Below are 20,812 nucleotides of genomic sequence, written 5' to 3' on the forward strand. Positions count from 1 at the left end.
AACCATCAATTGTGAACAGGCGCTCTTTGGGCTCAGTCGTAAGCGGGGTCTTGAGCGGAGTTGAAGCGAGGATTGCTGTTAGCAACATGATGGCGGCTTGCCCCACTACGCAGGTTTTGTCTCTCTATCGGATGCTTTTGCGAGAAAGCAGCAACTTCACCTCCTACAATTACAGGCAAGTCATACACCTCAGTAAATACAATCTTTTCACAGGTGGGTTTAACCGTTCAGCGAGCTGTGTGATGGATGCTAATGTAGCCGGTCTGTTGATCTCTGACGTCACTGAATCCACATTGTTATTTAATCCATATTGTTATTTCAACCACCGTGCCGCGGCACACTAGTGTCCCGTGAAATATTGTTTGGTGTGATTATGTAACTTCACCTAATTGCGTTAAAAATATTTTTTGCAAACTAATAATTATTGTCTGTGTCGTCAAGAGCTCAGTACAGTAACTGTGTAATACACTTCCATATCAGTAGGTGGCAGCAGGCAGTTAATTGCTTTGTAGATGTCGGGAACATTTGTCCAGGGTGTACACTGCCCGATTGTAGCTGAGATACGCTCTAGCGCCCCCCGCGAACCCAAGGAGTATACCGTATTTCCTTGAATCCCCGCAGGGCATATAGTACGCGCCTGCCTTGAATTATTGCCGGGTCAAACTCACTTCGCAAAATAATTACAACATGCTTAGTCAAACTCGTGACGTTAAGAGTGACACTTCCCATGAATTGATTAACGTGGACCCCGACTTAAACAAGTTGAAAAACTTATTGGCTTGTTACCATTTAGTGGTCAATTGTACGGAATATGTACTGAACTGTGCAATCTACTAATAAAAGTATCAATCAATCAAACAAAAAATAAGTCATCATTTTCAAAATGGAGGAGGCTGATTTCAATACCGGTACTTTGAAATCGCATGAAGGGAAGAAGATTAAGAGTTATTTAGTAGGGATGCACCGATTAATCGGTAACCGAATATATTCGGCCGAATATGGCAAAAAAAAGCCACATTCGGCCTTCGGTGGAATGAGTTAAGAACAAGGCCGAATAGTGGCGTGTGACGCAATTTTTTGACGCGGTGACGCAATCAACCAACGTGAGGTGACGTTGGGATATGTTGTCCATCCATCCATCCATCCATCGTCTTCCGCTTATCCGAGGTCGGGTCGCGGGGGCAGCAGCCTAAGCAGGGAAGCCCAGACTTCCCTCTCTCCAGCCACTTCGTCTAGCTCTTCCCGGGGGATCCCGAGGCGTTCCCAGGCCAGCCGGGAGACATAGTCTTCCCAACGTGTCCTGGGTCTTCCCCGTGGCCTCCTACCGTTTGGACGTGCCCTAAACACCTCCCTAGGGAGGCGTTCGGGTGGCATCCTGACCAGATGCCCGAACCACCTCATCTGGTGGGATATGTTATGTACCTGTATAAGTGTATGAGGTTACAAGCACACACTTAATTGAGATTTACTTGAGCCTTCTGTTTACATTATTAGCATATCTACTGTGGCTAAGCAGACTTTTGCCAAAAGGACAATAATTCATTTGTTGTTGGTTTATCCACTTTAATGCACTTTGTTTTTTTTTTGAATGCATGTTTTGTTTGAAGGCCTAATATAAATGAACAACTTTGTGCTTTTTTTGAAAAGCAAAGGCTAATGGAATATTAAAAAAATGTCAATATTCAATAAAAAAATACTTTATTTGAAAAACATGTCTAAATATTTATTCTAGGCTATTTATGCAATATAAAAAAAAATGTGAAAAACTGCATTCATTATTCGGTATTCGGCCTTTGGCCAAGCGTTTAAGTTTTATTCGGCTTCGGCCACAAATTTCCATTTCGGTGCATCCCTACTATTTAGTAGGATTTAAGGTCCAAGCTTACATCACACTCAAATTTTGACTGCATCCCTTTGGTAAGTGCCGGAGTAAGAAGAGGTTTTAAAATAATTAGCGCATGCTTACTTTTACCGCGTGCCTTTGGTAAGCGCAGGAGTGAGAAGAGGTTTTAAATTAATTAGCGCCCCAGCGGCAATTCAAGGAAATACGGTATGCTACTTTTAAACTTTCATGCAGAGAAGGAAATCACAACTAAGTCATTTGACCAAAAGTGTATTTATTAAAGTTATTAAACAATGGCACAAACCTTCAAGTCATTTCCAAAACATAAAGTGCAAGGTTGTCCGAGACATTTTAAGTGTCAAATATAATAGGAGATCAAATAGTATTCGTCCTTCACTATGTGGTATGTTACTACGGTTATGAAATTCTCTTCATTCTCTAGCGAGTGACTTTTCAAATGATGCTACATATTAGCAGTAATGCTACTTTTTATAGCAACGCTTTTGCCCCACACTTGACAAATTACGGTTGTGAAGTGAAGTGAATTATATTTATATAGCGCTTTTCTCCAGTGACTCAAAGCGCTTTACATAGTGAAACCCAATATCTAAGTTACATTTAAACCAGTGTGGGTGGCACTGGGAGCAGGTGGGTAAAGTGTCTTGCCCAAGGACACAACGGCAGTGACTAGGCTGGCGGAAGCGGGAATCGAACTGGCAACCCTCAAGTTACTGGCACGGCCGCTCTACCAACCGAGCTATGCCGCTGTTCGACATATTCCCACTTGAAGCCGAACCACCGCCAGACGATGGAAACCCTGTTGTTTTTATTGGGAATTAAGTCTTCCTTCATTTGTTACCAGATCCGCACCTTCTTTCTCTCGTATTCCCACTCGTACGGTTACATTAGCAGCAAACGTAGCCCAGTCTGCCAGCTCTCTGCTCTGCGAGGGCGTATACGTGTGCGAGGTATGACGTGACAGTATGTGACGTATGTAAGAATGTGCGCCTGCTTGTCTTCGAGAAGGAAGGAGTGAGAAGAGCCTAAAGTGTAATGCCCGCAGCTAAAAGCAACTGCGTGAGAACGTATACTCGAATATTACGATATAATCATTTTCTACATCGCACAGAGACCAGCCCTACTGCATAATCTACTAATAAAAGTCTCAATTAATCAATCAATCGATATATCGCCCAACCCTACTGCGTAATCTACTGATAAAAGTCTCAATTAATCAATCAATCAATCGATATATCGCGCAGCCCTACTGCGTAATCTACTGATAAAAGTCTCAATTAATCAATCAATCAATCAATCGATATATCGCCCAGCCCTACTGCGTAATCTACTGATAAAAGTCTCGATCAATCAAACAAAAACACAGTCGCGCTAATGCTGTTTCTACGGAAGCTGTATTAATTGTCCATCAACATGGGTGTGAGGTCCATCCATTTTTCTACCGCTTGTCCCTACCGGAGTCGCGGGAGGTGCTGTAGTCAATCTCAGCTGCATTCGGGCGGAAGGCGGGATACACCCTGGACAAGTCGCTATCTCATCACAGGGCCTGGGTGTGAGGTGTTCCAGCTAAAATGTTTGTGTTAATATGATAATAAATGGGCGATTTGTGTTAGTACGATAATGAGTGTGTTTACATTTGACCCCTGGGGACAAACGCATCCATCCATTCTCTACCGCTTGTACTTTTTGGGGTCGCGGGGGGTGCTGGACCCTATCTCAGCTGCATTCGGGCGGAAGGCGGGATACACCCTGGACAAGTCACCACCTCATCACAGGGCCAACACAGATAGACAACATTCACACTCACATTCACACACTAGGGACCATTTAGTGTTGCCAATCAACCTATCCCCAGGAAGCCCACGCAGTCACGGGGAGAACATGCAAACGGCAATCACAAGGACCCCGAGCCCAGGAATCGAACCTAGGATTTTTGTATTGTGAGGCACACGTACTATCCCCCGTTTCACCGGTCTTCACCCTCCCAAATATATTACACTCTATACATCCATTCATACATTAAACTACTTTCATTTATTTTCACAGAAAAAAACACTCATTTTTAAAGTGCGGCGACTTTTATTTTTATTTTGTTTTTGGAGGTGGGAGGAAGCCGGAGTACCCGGAGGGAACCCACGCAGTCTCAGGGAGAACATGCAAACTCCACACAGAAAGATCCCGAGCCCGGGCTTGAACTCAGGACCTTCGTATTGTGAGACACATGTTCCAGCTAAAATGTTTGTGTTAATATAATAATAAATGAGCGATTTGTGTTAGTACAATAATGAGTGTGTTTATATTTGACCCCTGGGGACAAATGCAATTTTTTTAATTGAATTGAATTATAGTCTAACTTACCCTTAAGTGAGTCGCTAATTGGCTTACTTCAATTCATTTAATTGGTTTTACTTTCAGTTTCACTTCCTTTTATTTTGTTAATCCCTAGTAATCCCTCTTGCTGTACAGTTACTGCCTCAGCATTTTCGCCCACTTAATAAACTCACAAAGGCACCACATTCAGTGTTAAAGGCCTACTGAAATAAGATTTTCTTATTTAAACGGGGATAGCAGGTCCATTCTATGTGTCATACTTGATCATTTCGCGATGTTGCCATATTTTTGCTGAAAGGATTTAGTAGAGAACATCGACGATAAAGTTCACAACTTTTGGTCGCTAATAAAAAAGCCTTGCCTGTACCGGAAGTAGCAGACAATGTGCGCTTGAAGTCACGGGTTGTGGAGCTCCTCACATTGTTTACAATCATGGCCACCAGCAGCGAGAGAGATTCAGACATAGAAAGCGACGATTTCCCCATTAATTTCAGAAAGGATGAAAGATTCGTGGATGAGGAAAGTGAGAGTGAAGGACTAGGAAAAGCGATTCAGATGTTATTAGACAATTATACTCGGATAATTCTGGAAAATCCCTTGTCTGCTTATTGTGTTGCTAGTGTTTTAGTGAGATTATATGGTCGTACCTCTACAACCTGAAAGTCGGAGGGGTGTGGTGACCGCCAGTGTCTCCGAGGGAAGCCACGTTTCTCAAAGAGGCGTAAGCAGCCATTGGGGCCGGGCTGAAATTTCAATTTTTTTCCCTTACTCCACGGTGGAAGCATCCGACGGTCGGGGGCGGCCGGTGGGAGGAGGCAAGAGAGTCGCACCTGCCTCTTTGGCAGGTGCAGGAGGAACGACGCAAGCTCTTTGCTCATGTCTACGGTAAGAGCCGACTTATTACCACCATTTTCTCACCGAAACCTGCCGGTTGACATGTGCTAGGGAACCATGTTCGCTTGACCGCTCTGTTCCATAGTAAAGCTTCACTGTCATCTTTCGGGAATGTAAACACTGGCTGTGTTTTTCTTGCTAAATGCAGCCGCAATACACCGCTTTCCACTTACATCTTTCTTCTTTGACGTCTCCATTATTAATTGAACAAATTACCGCGACGTTTTAGCATGATACTTCCGCGCGAAATTTAAAATTGCTATTTAGTAAACTAAAAAGGCCGTATTGGCATGTGTTGCAATGTTAATATTTCATCATTGATATGTAAACAAACATTCAGACTGCGTGGTCGGTAGTAGTGGGTTTCAGTAGGCCTTTAAGGAGGGAGACTCAACAGGAGAAGATGGTAACGCCCATGCACTTGTTGATTGTCAAGAGATGACCTGATTGTGTCAAGACGTCGCTGCAGGCTCCGAAACGGCAGCTGACGCCGGCGCCGGCAGAACCTCCTACAAGTCGCGGCGGAGATGTTTGCTGAGTCTGGGAGAAGAGGAGATGGAAATAAGAGCAGACGAGGGATGAAACTTTGATGAATCTCTGCAGGAGAAAGTGCTTCAGTGCAGCTCCTGTGAGTCGCAGGGTAGAGGAAACAACAACAAATGTTCGTCGGATCAGAATCAGGCCGGAAGGTTCCCCCCCAAAGTCAAATGACGTAAAAAAGAGTTTTCTTTTTATCTCCTCCTCATCTCTTTCTGTCTTCTTTTCCTCCGTCTTATAAAACGCATTGGCTCGTCATCCCTCCATCATGTCCTTGTACGCCGCTCGTGTTTAACGACGGCTCGTAAATCCGATCCATCGCTGCTTTACTGGCTCGGCCTTAAATCCTAAATGAGCAGCACGCACGCACACAAATAAAAAGAGTGAAAGTGAAACTTCTCAAGGTGGCAGAGGAGCCTGCCAGCTGTGCCGCATGCAGCCCTGCTCCATCAAGAGGAAGAATGCAGGCCAGTAATTGGTTTCCCCCCAGAACTTGACATGTGTTCACAAAACAACATCATTAGAGTCCTGGCCTGTCCTAACAGGAGGTGGACCACAACGTTGTGTACACTCCCTCTCCTGGCCGACTATCGGTTTATTGATCTCCAGCGTGGTGTTTTCTGTCCACAAGCCTCACAAATCAAATTAGCGCCGACAGAGCCCAGTCGCTCAGACTCGGGCGACCTACGCCTGCGATCCGCGCCCCTCAGCTGTCAACCTGCAGTAATTTGGCTGTGAAGTCCATCCAGTTGAGTTTGGGTCAGAATCACTTTATCATTTATGACTTTATTCCATTTTTTGTGTTGTTGTACAGCTTCTCTTTAGGCTTGTGTCCTTCGTTTTTTATTTTTTTAAAGTCTGCCATAATGTAAAAAAAATAGTTTTTAATGACGTTCTAACAGTAATATGATTCCCTCCAAACTTGAGAAAAATCTTTCATCCCTTTGATTATTCACTCCACTTTTAAAGGAAGAGGCGCTCAAATGCATGCTTTTGAAGTTGCGTCTTCGTGATATGATGAAAGTAAAATAAACAAACTTCTCCCATCGACATGATACTGTGTCTGACCGGCCCCAAGTAGGCTTCGCTAAACATCTTAAAATAAGCAGCGGCATGGGACTTGAAGGTTTGATTGTTTTTTTTTTTTGTTGCGATGAGGCTATTTCTTCTCAAAAAGAGGGGGAGCTTGTGTGACCCCTGGGAAGGATAGGATAGAATAGTATAGACTTTATCCCACAATGGGGAAATTATGTGGTTGCGGCGCAGATACAAAAATAAGGTAAAAACACAAAGGACATAAAATACATTAAAAGAGCCCAGAGCTGATGCGACCAGTTTTCACTATAGCGGCGCTATTTCCCCACATAGCTACAAAAGTCAAACACGGAAAAAAATTTAAATGAGCAAATAATATTACATATTGTGCACATATGATTTCATCATGCTTAGACAAAGAAAACAAAAACACCGCTGTGGTCTCTGCTGTGCTCCACACGTCACCTGCACTGCCAGAGAATGGGACAGACCGAACAAAGCAACCAAGAGAGCCAACTGTGTCCTAGGCTGCCCACTAGCTCTCGGTCAATTTCCAGTCCGCATGGATGAGCGAGACTACGTCTAGGGAGACCGAAGTGTCCAATACAGGCTCGTTTAGCCAGAGCTCCGTGAAGCTTGTCCATCTCAACGCTCAACGTTAGTTCGCATCTTCCCCGGTCTCTCCACGTGGACTCCTGTGTGGCAGAAAGCCAGCTGCCAGTTCTCAACCTTTTTTCAGTGATGGACCCCCTGTGAACATTTTTTTAATTCAAGTACCCCCTACTGCCCCTCTCACCTCCCAGGAGGTGATCAAGGGTGATGGGTCAAATGCAGAGAATAATTTCGCCACTCCAAGAGTGTGTGTCACAATCATTGGTACTTTAACTTTAACTTTAATCCAGGGGTTAGTGAACCTATGGCTCTGGAGCCAGATGTGGATCTTTTTTAAATCTTAGCTGACATTGCTTAACACGATAAGTAATGAATAATTCCGCTGGTAATCAGTTTTAAAAATAACGTTCAAAATATAATACATTTTCTTGCATTCTAATACATCCATCCGTTTTCTACCGCACCTGTTCAAGAAGTCGCATTATTTGCTAGGAAGTATTTCATTTATTATTGGTTAGCTTCAGAATAACAATGTTTTTAAACAAAATAAGAGACTTATTGTACTCTAAAGATGTTGGGCTTACTTAAAAATGCACGCATTTAGTTGTATTCAGTGTTAAAAAATATGATATGGCTCTCACGGAAATACATTTTTAAATATTTGGCTTTCATGGCTCTCTCTGCCAAAAAGGTTCCCGACCTCTGCACTAATCAGAGCAAAGCATTTTTGGTTGGAAAAAAGAGAGAAAGAAGTAAAATACAGCACTATGTCATCAGTTTCTGATTTATTGAATTGTATAACAGCGCAAAATATTGCTCATTTGTAATTGTCTTTCTTGAACTATATGGAAAAAAAGATATAAAAATAACAAGTGATTCAATTATGAATAAAGATTTCTACACATTAGGGGTGTAACGGTACACAAAAATTTTGGTTCGGTACGTACCTCGGTTTAGAGGTCACGGTTTGGTTTATTTTAGGTACAGTAAGAAAACAACAAAATAATTTTTGGGGTTATTTATTTACCAAATTTTTAAACAATGGCTTTATCCTTTTAATATTGGGAACACTATAATAATTCTGCCCACATTAAATCAAATTAAACTGCCTCAAGTTGTTGCTTGGATTAAATAAAATTACGAAACCTTTGTTCTACATATAAAAAGTGCAACATAAGACAGTTTCAAGTCAACTCATCATGCTTAATTTTTTACAGCATTTGGGAAGCCTGTAGTTGACTTTTATTATGTAAATGTTATATTTTTGTCAACATGTGATAGCAGGGACCCTGCCATTCAAAACTAGGCTGCTACATTACTAATGATTAATATAACTATAGCTGAAAAAATATTACAATAGCAATAGGATAGACTATTCATCCCTGAACACCATGGAGTTCATGTTAAACAACAGAGAGACAGGGCTTTGCTGACCCTAACACACGCACACACACACAGCAGAATGAGCTAACGTTACGCTAAAAGCTAATTAGCCTTCACCTCAAGACAGAACTGCGAGCGAGCTGAGCTGCAGTTTAGGTTTCTAGAAGGTCAACGGGCTCATAGTGATGTTAGTAGTAGTTGTGACTGGGAGGTGTTTTTTATCATTTGGGGAGAGTACGCTGTCTGCTGCTCACATGGTAAACACATACCTGCTCGACACTGAAGCATTGACTACATGCACTCTGAATACGCACTGCTGATTGGCTTTGCAAAGCAGCTTTTTAAGACATTAGCTTACAAACTCGTTCGATACACCTCCGAACCGGACCGAAACCCCCGTACCGAAACGGTTCAATACAAATACACGTACCGTTACACCCCTACTACACATAGAAGTAATCATCAACTTAAAGTGCCCTCTTTGGGGATTGTAATAGAGATCAATCAGGAGTCATGAACTTCATTCTGAACATTTCTTCACAAAAAACAAATCTTTAACATCAATATTTATGGAACATGTCCACAAAAAATCCAGCTTTCAACACTGAATATTGCATTGTTGCATTTTTTTTCACAGTTTATGAACTTACATTCATATTTTGTTGATGTATTATTCAATAAATATATAAAAATCCCACGTACCCCTTGGCACACCTTAAAGCAGTGGTCCCCAACCACTTGGGCCACACAACAAATTAAAAAATAAAATAAAAATAAAAATTATATATATATATATTTTTTTAGTTATTGAATCAACATAAAAAACACAATATATACATTATATATCAATATAGATCATGGGTGTCAAACTCTGGCGCGCGGGCCAAATTTGGCCCGCCGTGTAATTTCACTTGGCCCTTGAGGCAATATCAAATTAACATAAGAGCTGGCATTAACAGTAACACCGCATTCACCACTAACACTCTTACTTGCAAACCCTCTAGATTTTTCCGGGAGACTCCCGAAGTTCAGTGCCCCTCCCAAATTTCATCCCGGACAACAATATTTGGGTTGGGCTTTAAAGGCACTGCCTTTGGCATTCTGTACAACCTGTCTCCACGTCCGCTTTTCCTCTATACAAACAGCGTGCCGGCCCAGTCACATAAGATTAAATAGATTAGATAGTACTTTATTTATTCCGTCAGGAGAGTTCCTTCAGGAAAATTACAATTTTCAGCACAATCCCATTCAAGATCAGACAAACATTACAGGGAGACAGAACAGGATCGCTGACGGGTCTGCCGGCTTCCAGCGCCCCTTACAAAAAAGATGACATACAGGTAAACAAGGGGGGGAGAAAAAAATAGAAGATTAAAATAAAATTTAAAAAAATCGGTCTTAGCCTAGGCCCTGGAGTGGGGGTGCAGACTGAGGCCAAGGGAAAAAAACAACAACTCATAGCCATAGTCAAACATCAAAGAACACAGAGGACATTAAAGACATTATAGCAGCAGATACAACCAGACACTTCTACATACAGCTATGAATAAAAAGTAAAAGAAACTGTGGTGGCCTCTGCGGTGTTCCACGCCATCGTCTGCTGGGGAGGAGGGAGCATGGCCAGAGACAGAAGCAGACCCAAGAAAGCAACCAAGACAGCCGACTCCACTCTCGGCCAGTGTCCAGTCCGCATGGATGAGCGAGGATACGTCCAAGGTGACTGAGTTGTCCGACACCTGCTCACCCAGTCAAGACACCGCGAAGCCTCTCCTGTCCCCCGGCTTATACACACACACACATGTGAATGCAAGGCATACTTGGTCAACAGCCATACAGGTCACACTTAGGGTAGCCGTATAAATAACTTTAACACTGTTACAAATATGCGCCAAACTGTGAACCCACACTAAACAAGAATGACACATTTCGGCAGAACTTCCGCACCGTAACACAACATAAACACAACAGAACAAATATCCGGAAAGCCTTGCAGCACTAACTCTTCCGGGACGCTACAATATACACCCCCCGCTATCACCAAACCGCGTCCACCTCAACCCCATCGCCCGAAAAGAGGCATTCAATTTTTATTTAAATTTTATTTGATGCGCCATTGATATTTTTTAATTATTTATTATTATTTGAAACTTGATTTTGCATGTCACTATAAAGTTATATAAGCCTTGCTTGTTCAATATTCAATGCAAAACTTGTTTGGGTCCCTATTAAAATGTTCATTTGTTCAACCTCGGCCCGCGGCTTTGTTCGGTTTTACATTTTGGCCCACTCTGTATTTGAGTTTGACACCCCTGATATGGATCAATACAGTCTGCAGGGATACAGTCCCTAAGCACACATGATTGTATTTCTTTATGAGAAATAAATAGATAAATAAACCACTGGGCTAAATGAACCTTTTGAACATATTTTGGGACTTGTAATGTGACTTTGTAGCTCACATGACAACAAAGTGTGTTTGTGTGTTGCAGGACCTATGCAATGCGGAGGGTGCGCGATGCCTTCAGGGCCAACAGGAAAGTAGAGGACCCCAAAAGGGTGGAGACGCTGTTGCTGGACGGCTGGCAGTCGCTGGCACTGATAAAGAGACAGGTGATGCCCACACTCAGATCGTACACTCGTCTCACACGCCGGCCACTCCCGCTTTGAGTTCACCTTCCCTCGTCGTCGCCGCCTTATTGTGTTTGTACTGTTGTAACTCGGTTAGGGAGTAAAGATGATGGATTGCAGCCGCAGATCTAAATCAGCAAGTTGTGTTTAATGAGCAGAGGAAGCGCGTCGGTGTTTAACAACAAGTCTTAAAAGGGGGGGGGGAAGCAGGGAGGAAGAGGAGGATTGCAGAGGCGGTTTGATGGATAGATTCACTCACAGGTTGTCCGCCTGCTGCCACTAGTGCAGCGTGTGTGTGTGTGTGTGTGTGCGTGTGTGTGCGTGCGTGTGCGTGCGTGCGTGTGTGTGCGTGTGTGTGCGTGTGTGTGTGTGTGCGTGTGTGTGTGTGTGTGTGTGTGTGTGTGTGTGTGGCCATTAGTGCCGCTTAATGTCACCCCGGTGTCACTCAGCTTTGGTTTCCTTTCTGTCATTCCGGGTTACTCCGACAGAATCCCAGTCAGGCGACAGTAAATTTCTCCAAGGGAGATTTTACCTGTCAGGTGCATTGCCAATGGCGCCCCTGCTGGCTGCACCCGAGTAGCACGCGCCACGGCGTCTCCCATCAACAGTCAATCTATCGTTACGGCCGCCCATGTGTACTTTTGCTGCGGCGTGCTCGTGAAATCGCCCCTCAGTGATGATGCACCCTGCGCTTTTGGGAATGCCGCGCAGACGAAAGTAGGACAACACCCTGCATGAACGCCTGCGTCACCTCCTCCTCCGGCCCCCTCTCATTTGCCTCGCCCTAAGTCCCACCCCCTTCACACACCCCCGCCTGTGTTCGTCCTCCCTCGTTCAATCAGTGGAAATCCGCAGCCCCCGTCTACCCGCCTTCCCGCCTGCATCTCCTGGAAGCTGTGCACCCTCAAGGCTGCCGCTGCTTCACAGCACAGATTATAACCCCTGTGTTCTTTCTTTTTTTTTTAAATACCCTTGCTCTTTGATAGTAGACTGTGTGTGTCAGGTGACCTTTCTCCCGGTGACCAGGTGTCTGTCTGATCTTTGTCCGTGCGCAAGAAAATGAAGTGAACACGCACCTGCCAGTCCACTCTTAATGAATTACATTGTTCATTAATTACATTTCCCAGCAGCTGATTGGTTGGCTTGTTTAACGAGACAGTGCAAAATATGAGACTGCAGCGGAGAGAAAAAAATAATTGAGGTGCGTGTTGATGTTAAAGGTCAAGACACAGACACATCGGTGACGCTCACAGGCAGACGGCGGTGGTATCGCTTTCACACGAGTTGGAGTTTCCTGCCGCGGAATCTCCTTTTTCATACGGGATCTCTTCTCCGCCATGTTGGGAGAAGACCTTTATTTAAAATATTTATATATATATATATATGGCAGTGAGGGTGGGGTGGCTGTTAGATGACGTCGTCTAATTTGCATATTTACCAGTGGACACATAACTGACGGAAAATAAGGGAAATTCCCTCCCTCCCTCAACTCGGACGAGTTTCATTTGAATGTGTTTGTTAAAATGTTTACTTAAACGTTCACTCTGCAGGCCAAAGTGGCCAAATTAGGTTTTTTTCTTTCAAACTGATTTTCTGCAGCTGACTGTTGACCCTGCAAGTTAAATGTGATTTTTATCAGACTCCATTGCCAAAAGCGCATGTGGCCCCAATGTGTACTCTACGTCAGTGGCTCTCAAAAGGGGGTAGGCGTACCCCTGGGGGTACTTGAAGGTACGCCAAGGGCTACGTGAGATTTTTCAAAAATATTCTAAAAATAGCAACAATTCAAAAATCCTTTATAAATATATTTATTGAATAATACGTCAACAAAATATGAATGTAAGTTCAAAAACTGTGAAAAGAAATGCAACAATGCAATATTTAGTGTTGACAGCTCGATTTTTTGTGGACATGTTCCATAAATATTGGTGTTAAAGATTTATTTTTTTGTGAAGAAATGTTTAGAATGAAGTTGATGAATCCAGATGGATCTCTATTACAATCTCCAAAGAGGGCACTTTAAGTTGATGATTACTTCTATGTGTAGAAATCTTTATTTAAAATTGAATCACTTGTTTATTTTTCAACAAGTTTTTAGTTATTTTTATATCTTTTTTTCCAAATAGTTCAAGAAAGACCACTACAAATGAGCAATATTTTGCACTGTTATACAATTTGATAAATCAGAAACTGATGACATAGTGCTGTATTTTACTTCTTTATCTCTTTTTTTCAACCAAAAATGCTTTGCTCCGATTAGGGGGTACTTGAATTAAAAAAATGTTCACAGGGGGTACATCACTGAAAAAAGGTTGAGAACCACTGTTTTATGTCACTTGCATGCGCAGTGCGATAAAGTCAAAACAAATAAATTTGACCGGGACGAAGTCGCTACTACTAAAAAATAAAATAAAAGTCGCCGCAGTGTTCTTGCATGAAAATAAATATAGTGAAGTGAATTATATTTTTATAGCTCTTTTTCTCCAGTGACTCAAAGCGCTTTACATGGTGAAACCCAATATCTAAGTTACATTCAAACCAGTGTGGGTGGCACTGGGAGCAGGTGGGTAAAGTGTCTTGCCCAAGGACACAACGGCAGTGACTAGGATGGCAGAAGCGGGAATCGAACCTGCAACCCTCAAGTTGCTGGCACGGCCGCTCTACCAACCGAGCTAAATCGCTAAATATAAGTAGTATAATGTATGAGTGGATGTATATAGTGTAATATATCTAGGGGGGGGGAAGCACGGTGGATAAAAGGGTTAGTGCATGTGCCTCACAATACAAAGGTCCTGGGTTTGATCCCCGGGCTCGGGGTCATCGTGATTGGAATTTGGATGTTCTCCCCGTGACTGCGTGGGTTCCCTCCGGGTACAGGGGCGGTATAGCTCGGCTGGTAGAGTGGCCGTGCCAACAACTTGAGGGTTCCGGGTTCGGTCCCCGCTTCCGCCATCCTAGTCACTGCTGTTGTGTCCTTGGGCAAGACACTTTACGCACCTGCTCCCAGTGCCACCTACACTGGTTTAAATGTAACTTAGGTATGTAAAAGCGCTTTGAGACACTAGAGAAAAGCGCTATATAAATATGGTTCACTTCACTTCACACTACTCCAGCTTCCTCCCACCTCGGAAAAACATGCACCTGGGGATAGGTTGATTGGCAACACTAAATGGGCCCTCGTGTGTGAATGTTGTCTGTCTATCTGTGTTGGCCCTGCGATGAGGTGGCGTCTTGTCCAGGGTGTACGCCGCCTTCTACCCGATTGTAGCTGAGCTAGGCTCCAGCACCCCCCGCGACCACATTAAGGATAAACGGTAGAAAATGGATGGATATTTGGGAGGGTTCTAATCTTTCAATGGCTGTTAAGTAGAGGAGACACTTTCAAAGTAAAACGGTTTCAAAATAAGAGTTTCTACCTATTTGAACATCGATAATTTGAATATAATTATGGCGCTCAAGATGAATTTCCGGTGGGCCGCCACTCGGAAATAAAAGAACGGAAAACACAGCAACAATAATGTTGTTTTTCGACCGAGGAGGACAGCCTTTGAGAAAATATTGTGCCTCCGGAAAAAGAGGAGAGGGACAAGAGCACTCTAAACGGGCCTTTAGAAGGCCCGTGAATAATGAATGAGGAGGCTTTAGAAAACACACACAGGACGTTGAAACACTTAAAAGTGCAACGTCGAGGAGGGTGCGGGCGTGTTCCAACATGTGTGGAGGCTGACACAGGAAGTCTCAGGTGAGTAGAAGACGTCTAAATGCGTCAAACACCAACGGCAACCATACTTTAAGTACTTTTGCATCTAAATATATATAAATATATAGACTGTGACACAAACTTGGGACTCCCGTCATCCTCAAAATCAACATTTCCTTCTTGGATGAACTTTAAAGTGCATGAAGAACATGAAAAGTTATGCAGCAGGGTTGGCAGACAGGAAGTGAGAGGTCAGATGTGTTGAAGGAGACGAAGTGATGGAGACAATCCAGCCGCAGCAATTTACATGAAGGCCACGCCTCCTCCCTGCCGATTGGTCCAGAGGGCCACACTCCTACGGCACACGCTGGCCAATCAGGACGTCTCTCACACACCCTCCACGCACAGCCAGCAGTGATTTGTTGGTGCGTGTCGCCCTCTGGTGGCGACGTGGCGCCATTAACCTCTGGAGGAATAGCTTCTGACTATAAGAAAAGAAGTTCAATAATAATTGATCATGGATTGTTTATATAATAAAACCGAAATATAAAGAAAAAATATCTTTTTTTAGATAAATCGATCTAATGCTGTAATGCATACCATGAATTGATTAACGTGGACCCCGACTTAAACAAGTTGAAAAACTTATTGGGGTGTTACCATTTAGTGGTCAATTGTACGGAATATGTACTGTGCTGTGCAATCTACTAATAAAAGTCTCAGTCAATCAAAAAGTATGTTTTTCCATCTGAAATACACTTAATGTTAAGCCTGAAATTAGCATCGGTGTGGCCCCTGGGCCATTTGCGGCCCTCAGTTATTATTTTTATTTTCTAACATTCTGAAAATACTATTTAAAAAGAAAACAAAAACAATGATTCAAATTATTATTGTTATAATTTATTTACTTATTCAAGGCTCTAATTACTTCGCATCAAAAATTCTATTTTTTGGGGACATTTTTTTTGTGTGTTTACCAAATGTAAAACAAAGTTTTCTTTGACACAAAGGGAATGAAACAAACAAACTTAAGGAATAAAAAAAATTCTAATCAACAAACAGATGTGAAGTTGAAAGTAAAAAAAAAAAAAAAATGTACACTTATTTTTAACACTTTAATGAGTTTTGGATCCCCAGGGATTGTGGTTGGATTTTTTTTTTAAACTGTCTATGCTCAAAAAATAGTAATGAAAGATCTATTGTTATTTTTAAATTACAACATTAAATATAGTTAAGATGGAAGAACATGCTTTTTGATTGATTGAAACTTTTATTAGTAGATTGCACAGTTCAATACGTATTCCGTACAATTGACCACTAAATGGTAACACCCATATAATTTGTTGAACTTGTTTAAGTCGGGGTCCACGTTAATCAATTCATGGTATGCATTACAGCATTAGAGCGATTTATTTAAACAATATATATTTTCTTTATATCTTTGGTTTTATTATATAAACAATCCATGCATGTTCAATTATTATTTAACTTATTTTCTTATAGTCAGAAGCTATTTCTCCAGAGGTTAATGGCGCCAAACAAACTTTAAAAAAAAAAAATAATAATAAATTCTAATCAACAGACAGATGTGAAGTTGAAAGTAAAAAAAAAAAAAAATGACACTTATTTTTAACACTTTTATGAGTTTTGGATCCCCAAGAATTTTGGTTGGATTGTTTTTAAACTGTCAATGCTCAAAAAATATTAATGAATAAATGTTATGAATGAATGATCTTTTGTTATTTTTCAATTAAAACATTAAGTATAGTTAAGATGGAAAAACATGCTTTTTGATTGATTGAAACTTTTATTAGTAGATTGCACAGCACAGTACATATTCCGTACAATTGACCACTAAATGGTAACACCCCAATAAGTTGTTCAACTTGTTTAAGTCGGGGTCCACGTTGAATAATTCATGGTATGCATTACAGCATTGGAGCGATTTATTTAAAAAATATTTATTCTCTTTATATCTTCGGTATTATTATATAAACAATCCATGCATGATCAATTATTATTTAACTTCTTTTCTTATAGTCAGAAGCTATTCCTCCAGAGGTTAATGGTGCCAAACAAACTTAAATAAAAATAAAAGAAAATCTACAGACACATCTGAAGTTGAAAGTTAAAAAAAAAAAAATGTGTCACTTATTTTTAACACTTTTATGAGTTTTGGATCCCCAATAACTGTGGTTGGATTTTTTTTAAAACTGTCAATGCTCATAAAATATTAATGAATCAATTTTATGTAGGGATGCACCAATTAATCGGTAACCGAATATATTCGGCCGAATATGGCAAAAAAAGCCACATTCGGCTTTCGGTGGAATGAGTAAAAACAAGGCCGAATAGTGGCGTGTGACGCAATTTTTTGACGCGGTGACGCAATCAACCAACGTGCAGTGACGTTGGGATATGTTGTGTACCTGTATAAGTGTATGAGGTTATAAGCACACACTTATTGAGATTTAGTGGGGCCTCTGTTTACATTATTAGCCTGTTGTGTAGGCTACCTGTATAAGTGTATGAGGTTACAAGCACACACTTAATTGAGATTTACTTGAGCCTTCTGTTTACATTATTAGCCTGTTGTGTAGGCTACCTGTATAAGTGTATGAGGTTACAAGCACACACTTAATTGAGATTTAGTGGGGCGTCTGTTTACATTATTAGCCTGTTGTGTAGGCTACCTGTATAAGTGTATGAGGTTATAAGCACACACTTATTGAGATTTAGTGGGGCCTCTGTTTACATTATTAGCCTGTTGTGTAGGCTACCTGTATAAGTGTATGAGGTTACAAGCACACACTTAATTGAGATTTACTTGAGCCTTCTGTTTACATTATTAGCATATCTACTGTTGCTAAGCAGACTTTTGCCAAAAGGACAATAATTCATTTGTTGTTGGTTTATCCACTTTAATGCACTTTATTTTTTTTTTTGGAATGCATGTTTTGTTTGAAGGCCTAATATAAATGAAAAACTTTGTGCTTTTTTTGAAAAGCAAAGGCTACTGGAATATTAAAAAAATGTCAATATTTAATAAAAACATACTTTATTTGAAAAACATGTCTAAATATTTATTCTAGGCTATTTATGCAATATAAAAAAAATTGTGAAAAACTGCATTCATTATTCGGTATTCGGCCTTCGGCCAAGCGTTTAAATGTTATTCGGCTTCGGCCACAAATTTTCATTTCGGTGCATCCCTAATTTTATGAATGAATGACCTATTGTGTTATTTTTCAATTACTCCAATATTCCACTTTGAAAATTTGTTTGGGGAAAAATATTGCATATATTGTGCCATTGGAAGAGGGTTTTGACGAAAACGGCATAGAACATTAAAACATTAAAAAAATGTATATTGACAGATAGACCTGAAGTTAAGCTTTGAATATAAAAAAATACTTACATTTGAATAGAATTATGACTGGGACACTTCCAGGTCCCTGGGACCAAACTTGAAGAGAGCCCTAAAATTAGAAAAAAATATTTATTGAATTGGATTTGCAAATAAAAAATATCAAATATATATATATATATATGACTTATTTTTAAATATAATTATGACTGGAACACTTCCAGGTCCTTGGGACCAAACTTGATGGGAGCCCTAAAATTAAAAATATATTTATTGAATTGGATTTGCAAATAAAAAATATCAAAATATATATATGACATATTTTAAAACATAGTTATGACTGGGACACTTCCAGGTCCCTGGGACCAAACTTGAAGGGAGCCCTAAAATTAAAAATATATTTATTGAATTGGATTTGCAAATAAAAAATATCAAAATATGTATATGACTTATTTTTAAATATAATTATGACTGGAACACTTCCAGGTCCTTGGGACCAAACTTGAAGGGTGCCCTAAAATTAAAAATATATTTATTAAATTGGATTTGCAAATAAAAAATATCAAAATATATATATGACTTATTTTTAAATATAATTATGACTGGGACACTTCCAGGTCCCTGGGACCAAACTTGAAAGGAGCCCTAAAATTAAAAATGTATTAATTGAATTGGATTTGCAAATGAAAAATATCAAAATCGCCCCTGCATGCTTCAATTTTTCCGTGCGTGGCCCTCAGCAAAAAAAGGTATGGACACATCTGGTTAGGACTCAGCAGTTTGTGCATCACAGCGGCGTCACACTTGACCATAATTGGCCCTTGCATTTGAACACATTGGGTAATATTGACACAGCGACATGCCGCCTGGAAACCCACAGCATACACAAACAAAGTGGGTAAATAATAAGTAATAAAGTCACACGAAATGCCAAAAAGGCAAACATCCGACCAATGAAACTTTGGCACTGTCTTGCAGGTGACCATTGGCGGTATGTTCCAGACCCAGAAGACGGTGATGGAGTAGCACGCAGGTGGAGGATGGGGACCTGACATCACAGCCAATCAGCACTTCCTGCTTCTGAGGTGGGAGGGGCCTTGTGGGAGCGTACTTCAGAGGGTTCAGAAGATCTATTGTGAATGTTGTATATTATTTAATAGCAAATAAAATGAGTGACACAAGTGAAAAGATCAGAAGGTTCCTATGGCTTTATTCAGGCAGGGAACCGACACGATGTTACCGTCATGTAACTTCTTCCTCTGCAGCAACATTATCGCAGTGAAGAAAGGGAGGGGCGGTCAGGTAAAGGTTTAGCAGGGCGAAGGTAAAGCAGGTGATTGACCGTGCAGCTTGCGTCTTTGCTAATAATAGACCAGTGTGTTAGCTTAGGGGCGAGCGTGCCGGTCCCCTTTGCACACAAACACTTGTGTTTGTCAGCCCCTGTGCAAGTATTGCACGTCGTTGTCTGATAGGATCATGTTGATCAGCGACTGCAAGTTCCCTTCAAGAGTTTGTCTTAGTTTGCTGCTGTTTGCAGTGTTTTTTTAAATGTAGTTTGCACTCTGCTTTCAAGTTGTCACGTTCAAGGGAATCGTGCTTATCATTCGCAATCCTTATGTCAGACAAGAACACGTTTTTCCTTTTTTTTAATGCATTCTAACTCATAAATAATCTCTTGCAAAAGTCAACTAACAACAAAGGTCCTATATAGCAGTGGTTCTCAACCTTTTTTCAGTGATGGAACCCCTGTGAACGTTTTTTTTAATTCAAGTACCCCCTAATCACAGCAAAGCATTTATGGTTGAAAAAAAAAGTTACAGAAGTAAAATACAGCACTATGTCATCAGTTTCTGATTTATTAAATTGTATAACAGTGCAAAATATTGCTCATTTTTAGTGGTCTTTCTTGGACTATTTGAAAAAAAAGATATTAAAATGACTAAAAAGTTGTTGAAAAATAAACAAGTGATTCAATTATAAATAAAGATTTCTACAGATAGAAGTAATCATCAACTTAAAGTGTCCTCTTTGGGGATTGTAATAGAGATCCATCTGGATTCATCAACTTCATTCTAGACATTTCTTCACAAAAAAAGAAATGTTTAACATCAATATTTATGGAACATGTCCACAAAAAATCGAGCTGTCAACACTGAATATTGCATTGTTGCATTTCTTTTCACAGTTTATGAACTTACATTCATATTTTGTTGAAGTATTATTCAATAAATATATTTATAAATATTTTTTGAATTGCTGCTATTTTTAGAATATTAAAAAAAAATCTCATGTACCCGTTAGCATACCTTCGAGTACCCCCAGGGGTATGCGTACCCCCATTTGAGAACCACTGATATATAGCGCTCTATAAAACATTCAAAAATGAGTTTTCTTACACACTGTAAGTATATATGTAATGTAATGGTACCTATTTTAGTAATTTTAAGCATACGGCGGCGTAATC

At 40.8% G+C, this 20,812-nt stretch overlaps 1 protein-coding gene across 1 annotated transcript; it reads left to right on the top strand.

The window, feature by feature from the left end:
- The first annotated feature begins 15 nt into the window (after nucleotides 1-15).
- LOC133569226 (LYR motif-containing protein 4B) lies at nucleotides 16-19,538 on the top strand. The gene is made up of 3 exons (XM_061921459.1): nucleotides 16-175; nucleotides 11,143-11,263; nucleotides 19,327-19,538. Exons 1-3 carry the CDS (start codon nucleotides 87-89, stop codon nucleotides 19,372-19,374), a joined length of 258 nt encoding a protein of 85 aa, XP_061777443.1. The 5' UTR covers nucleotides 16-86; the 3' UTR covers nucleotides 19,375-19,538.
- The last annotated feature ends 1,274 nt before the right edge of the window (nucleotides 19,539-20,812 follow it).

Source organism: Nerophis ophidion, linkage group LG15 (assembly GCF_033978795.1).
Source record: "Nerophis ophidion isolate RoL-2023_Sa linkage group LG15, RoL_Noph_v1.0, whole genome shotgun sequence".
NCBI lineage: Eukaryota > Metazoa > Chordata > Actinopteri > Syngnathiformes > Syngnathidae > Nerophis > Nerophis ophidion.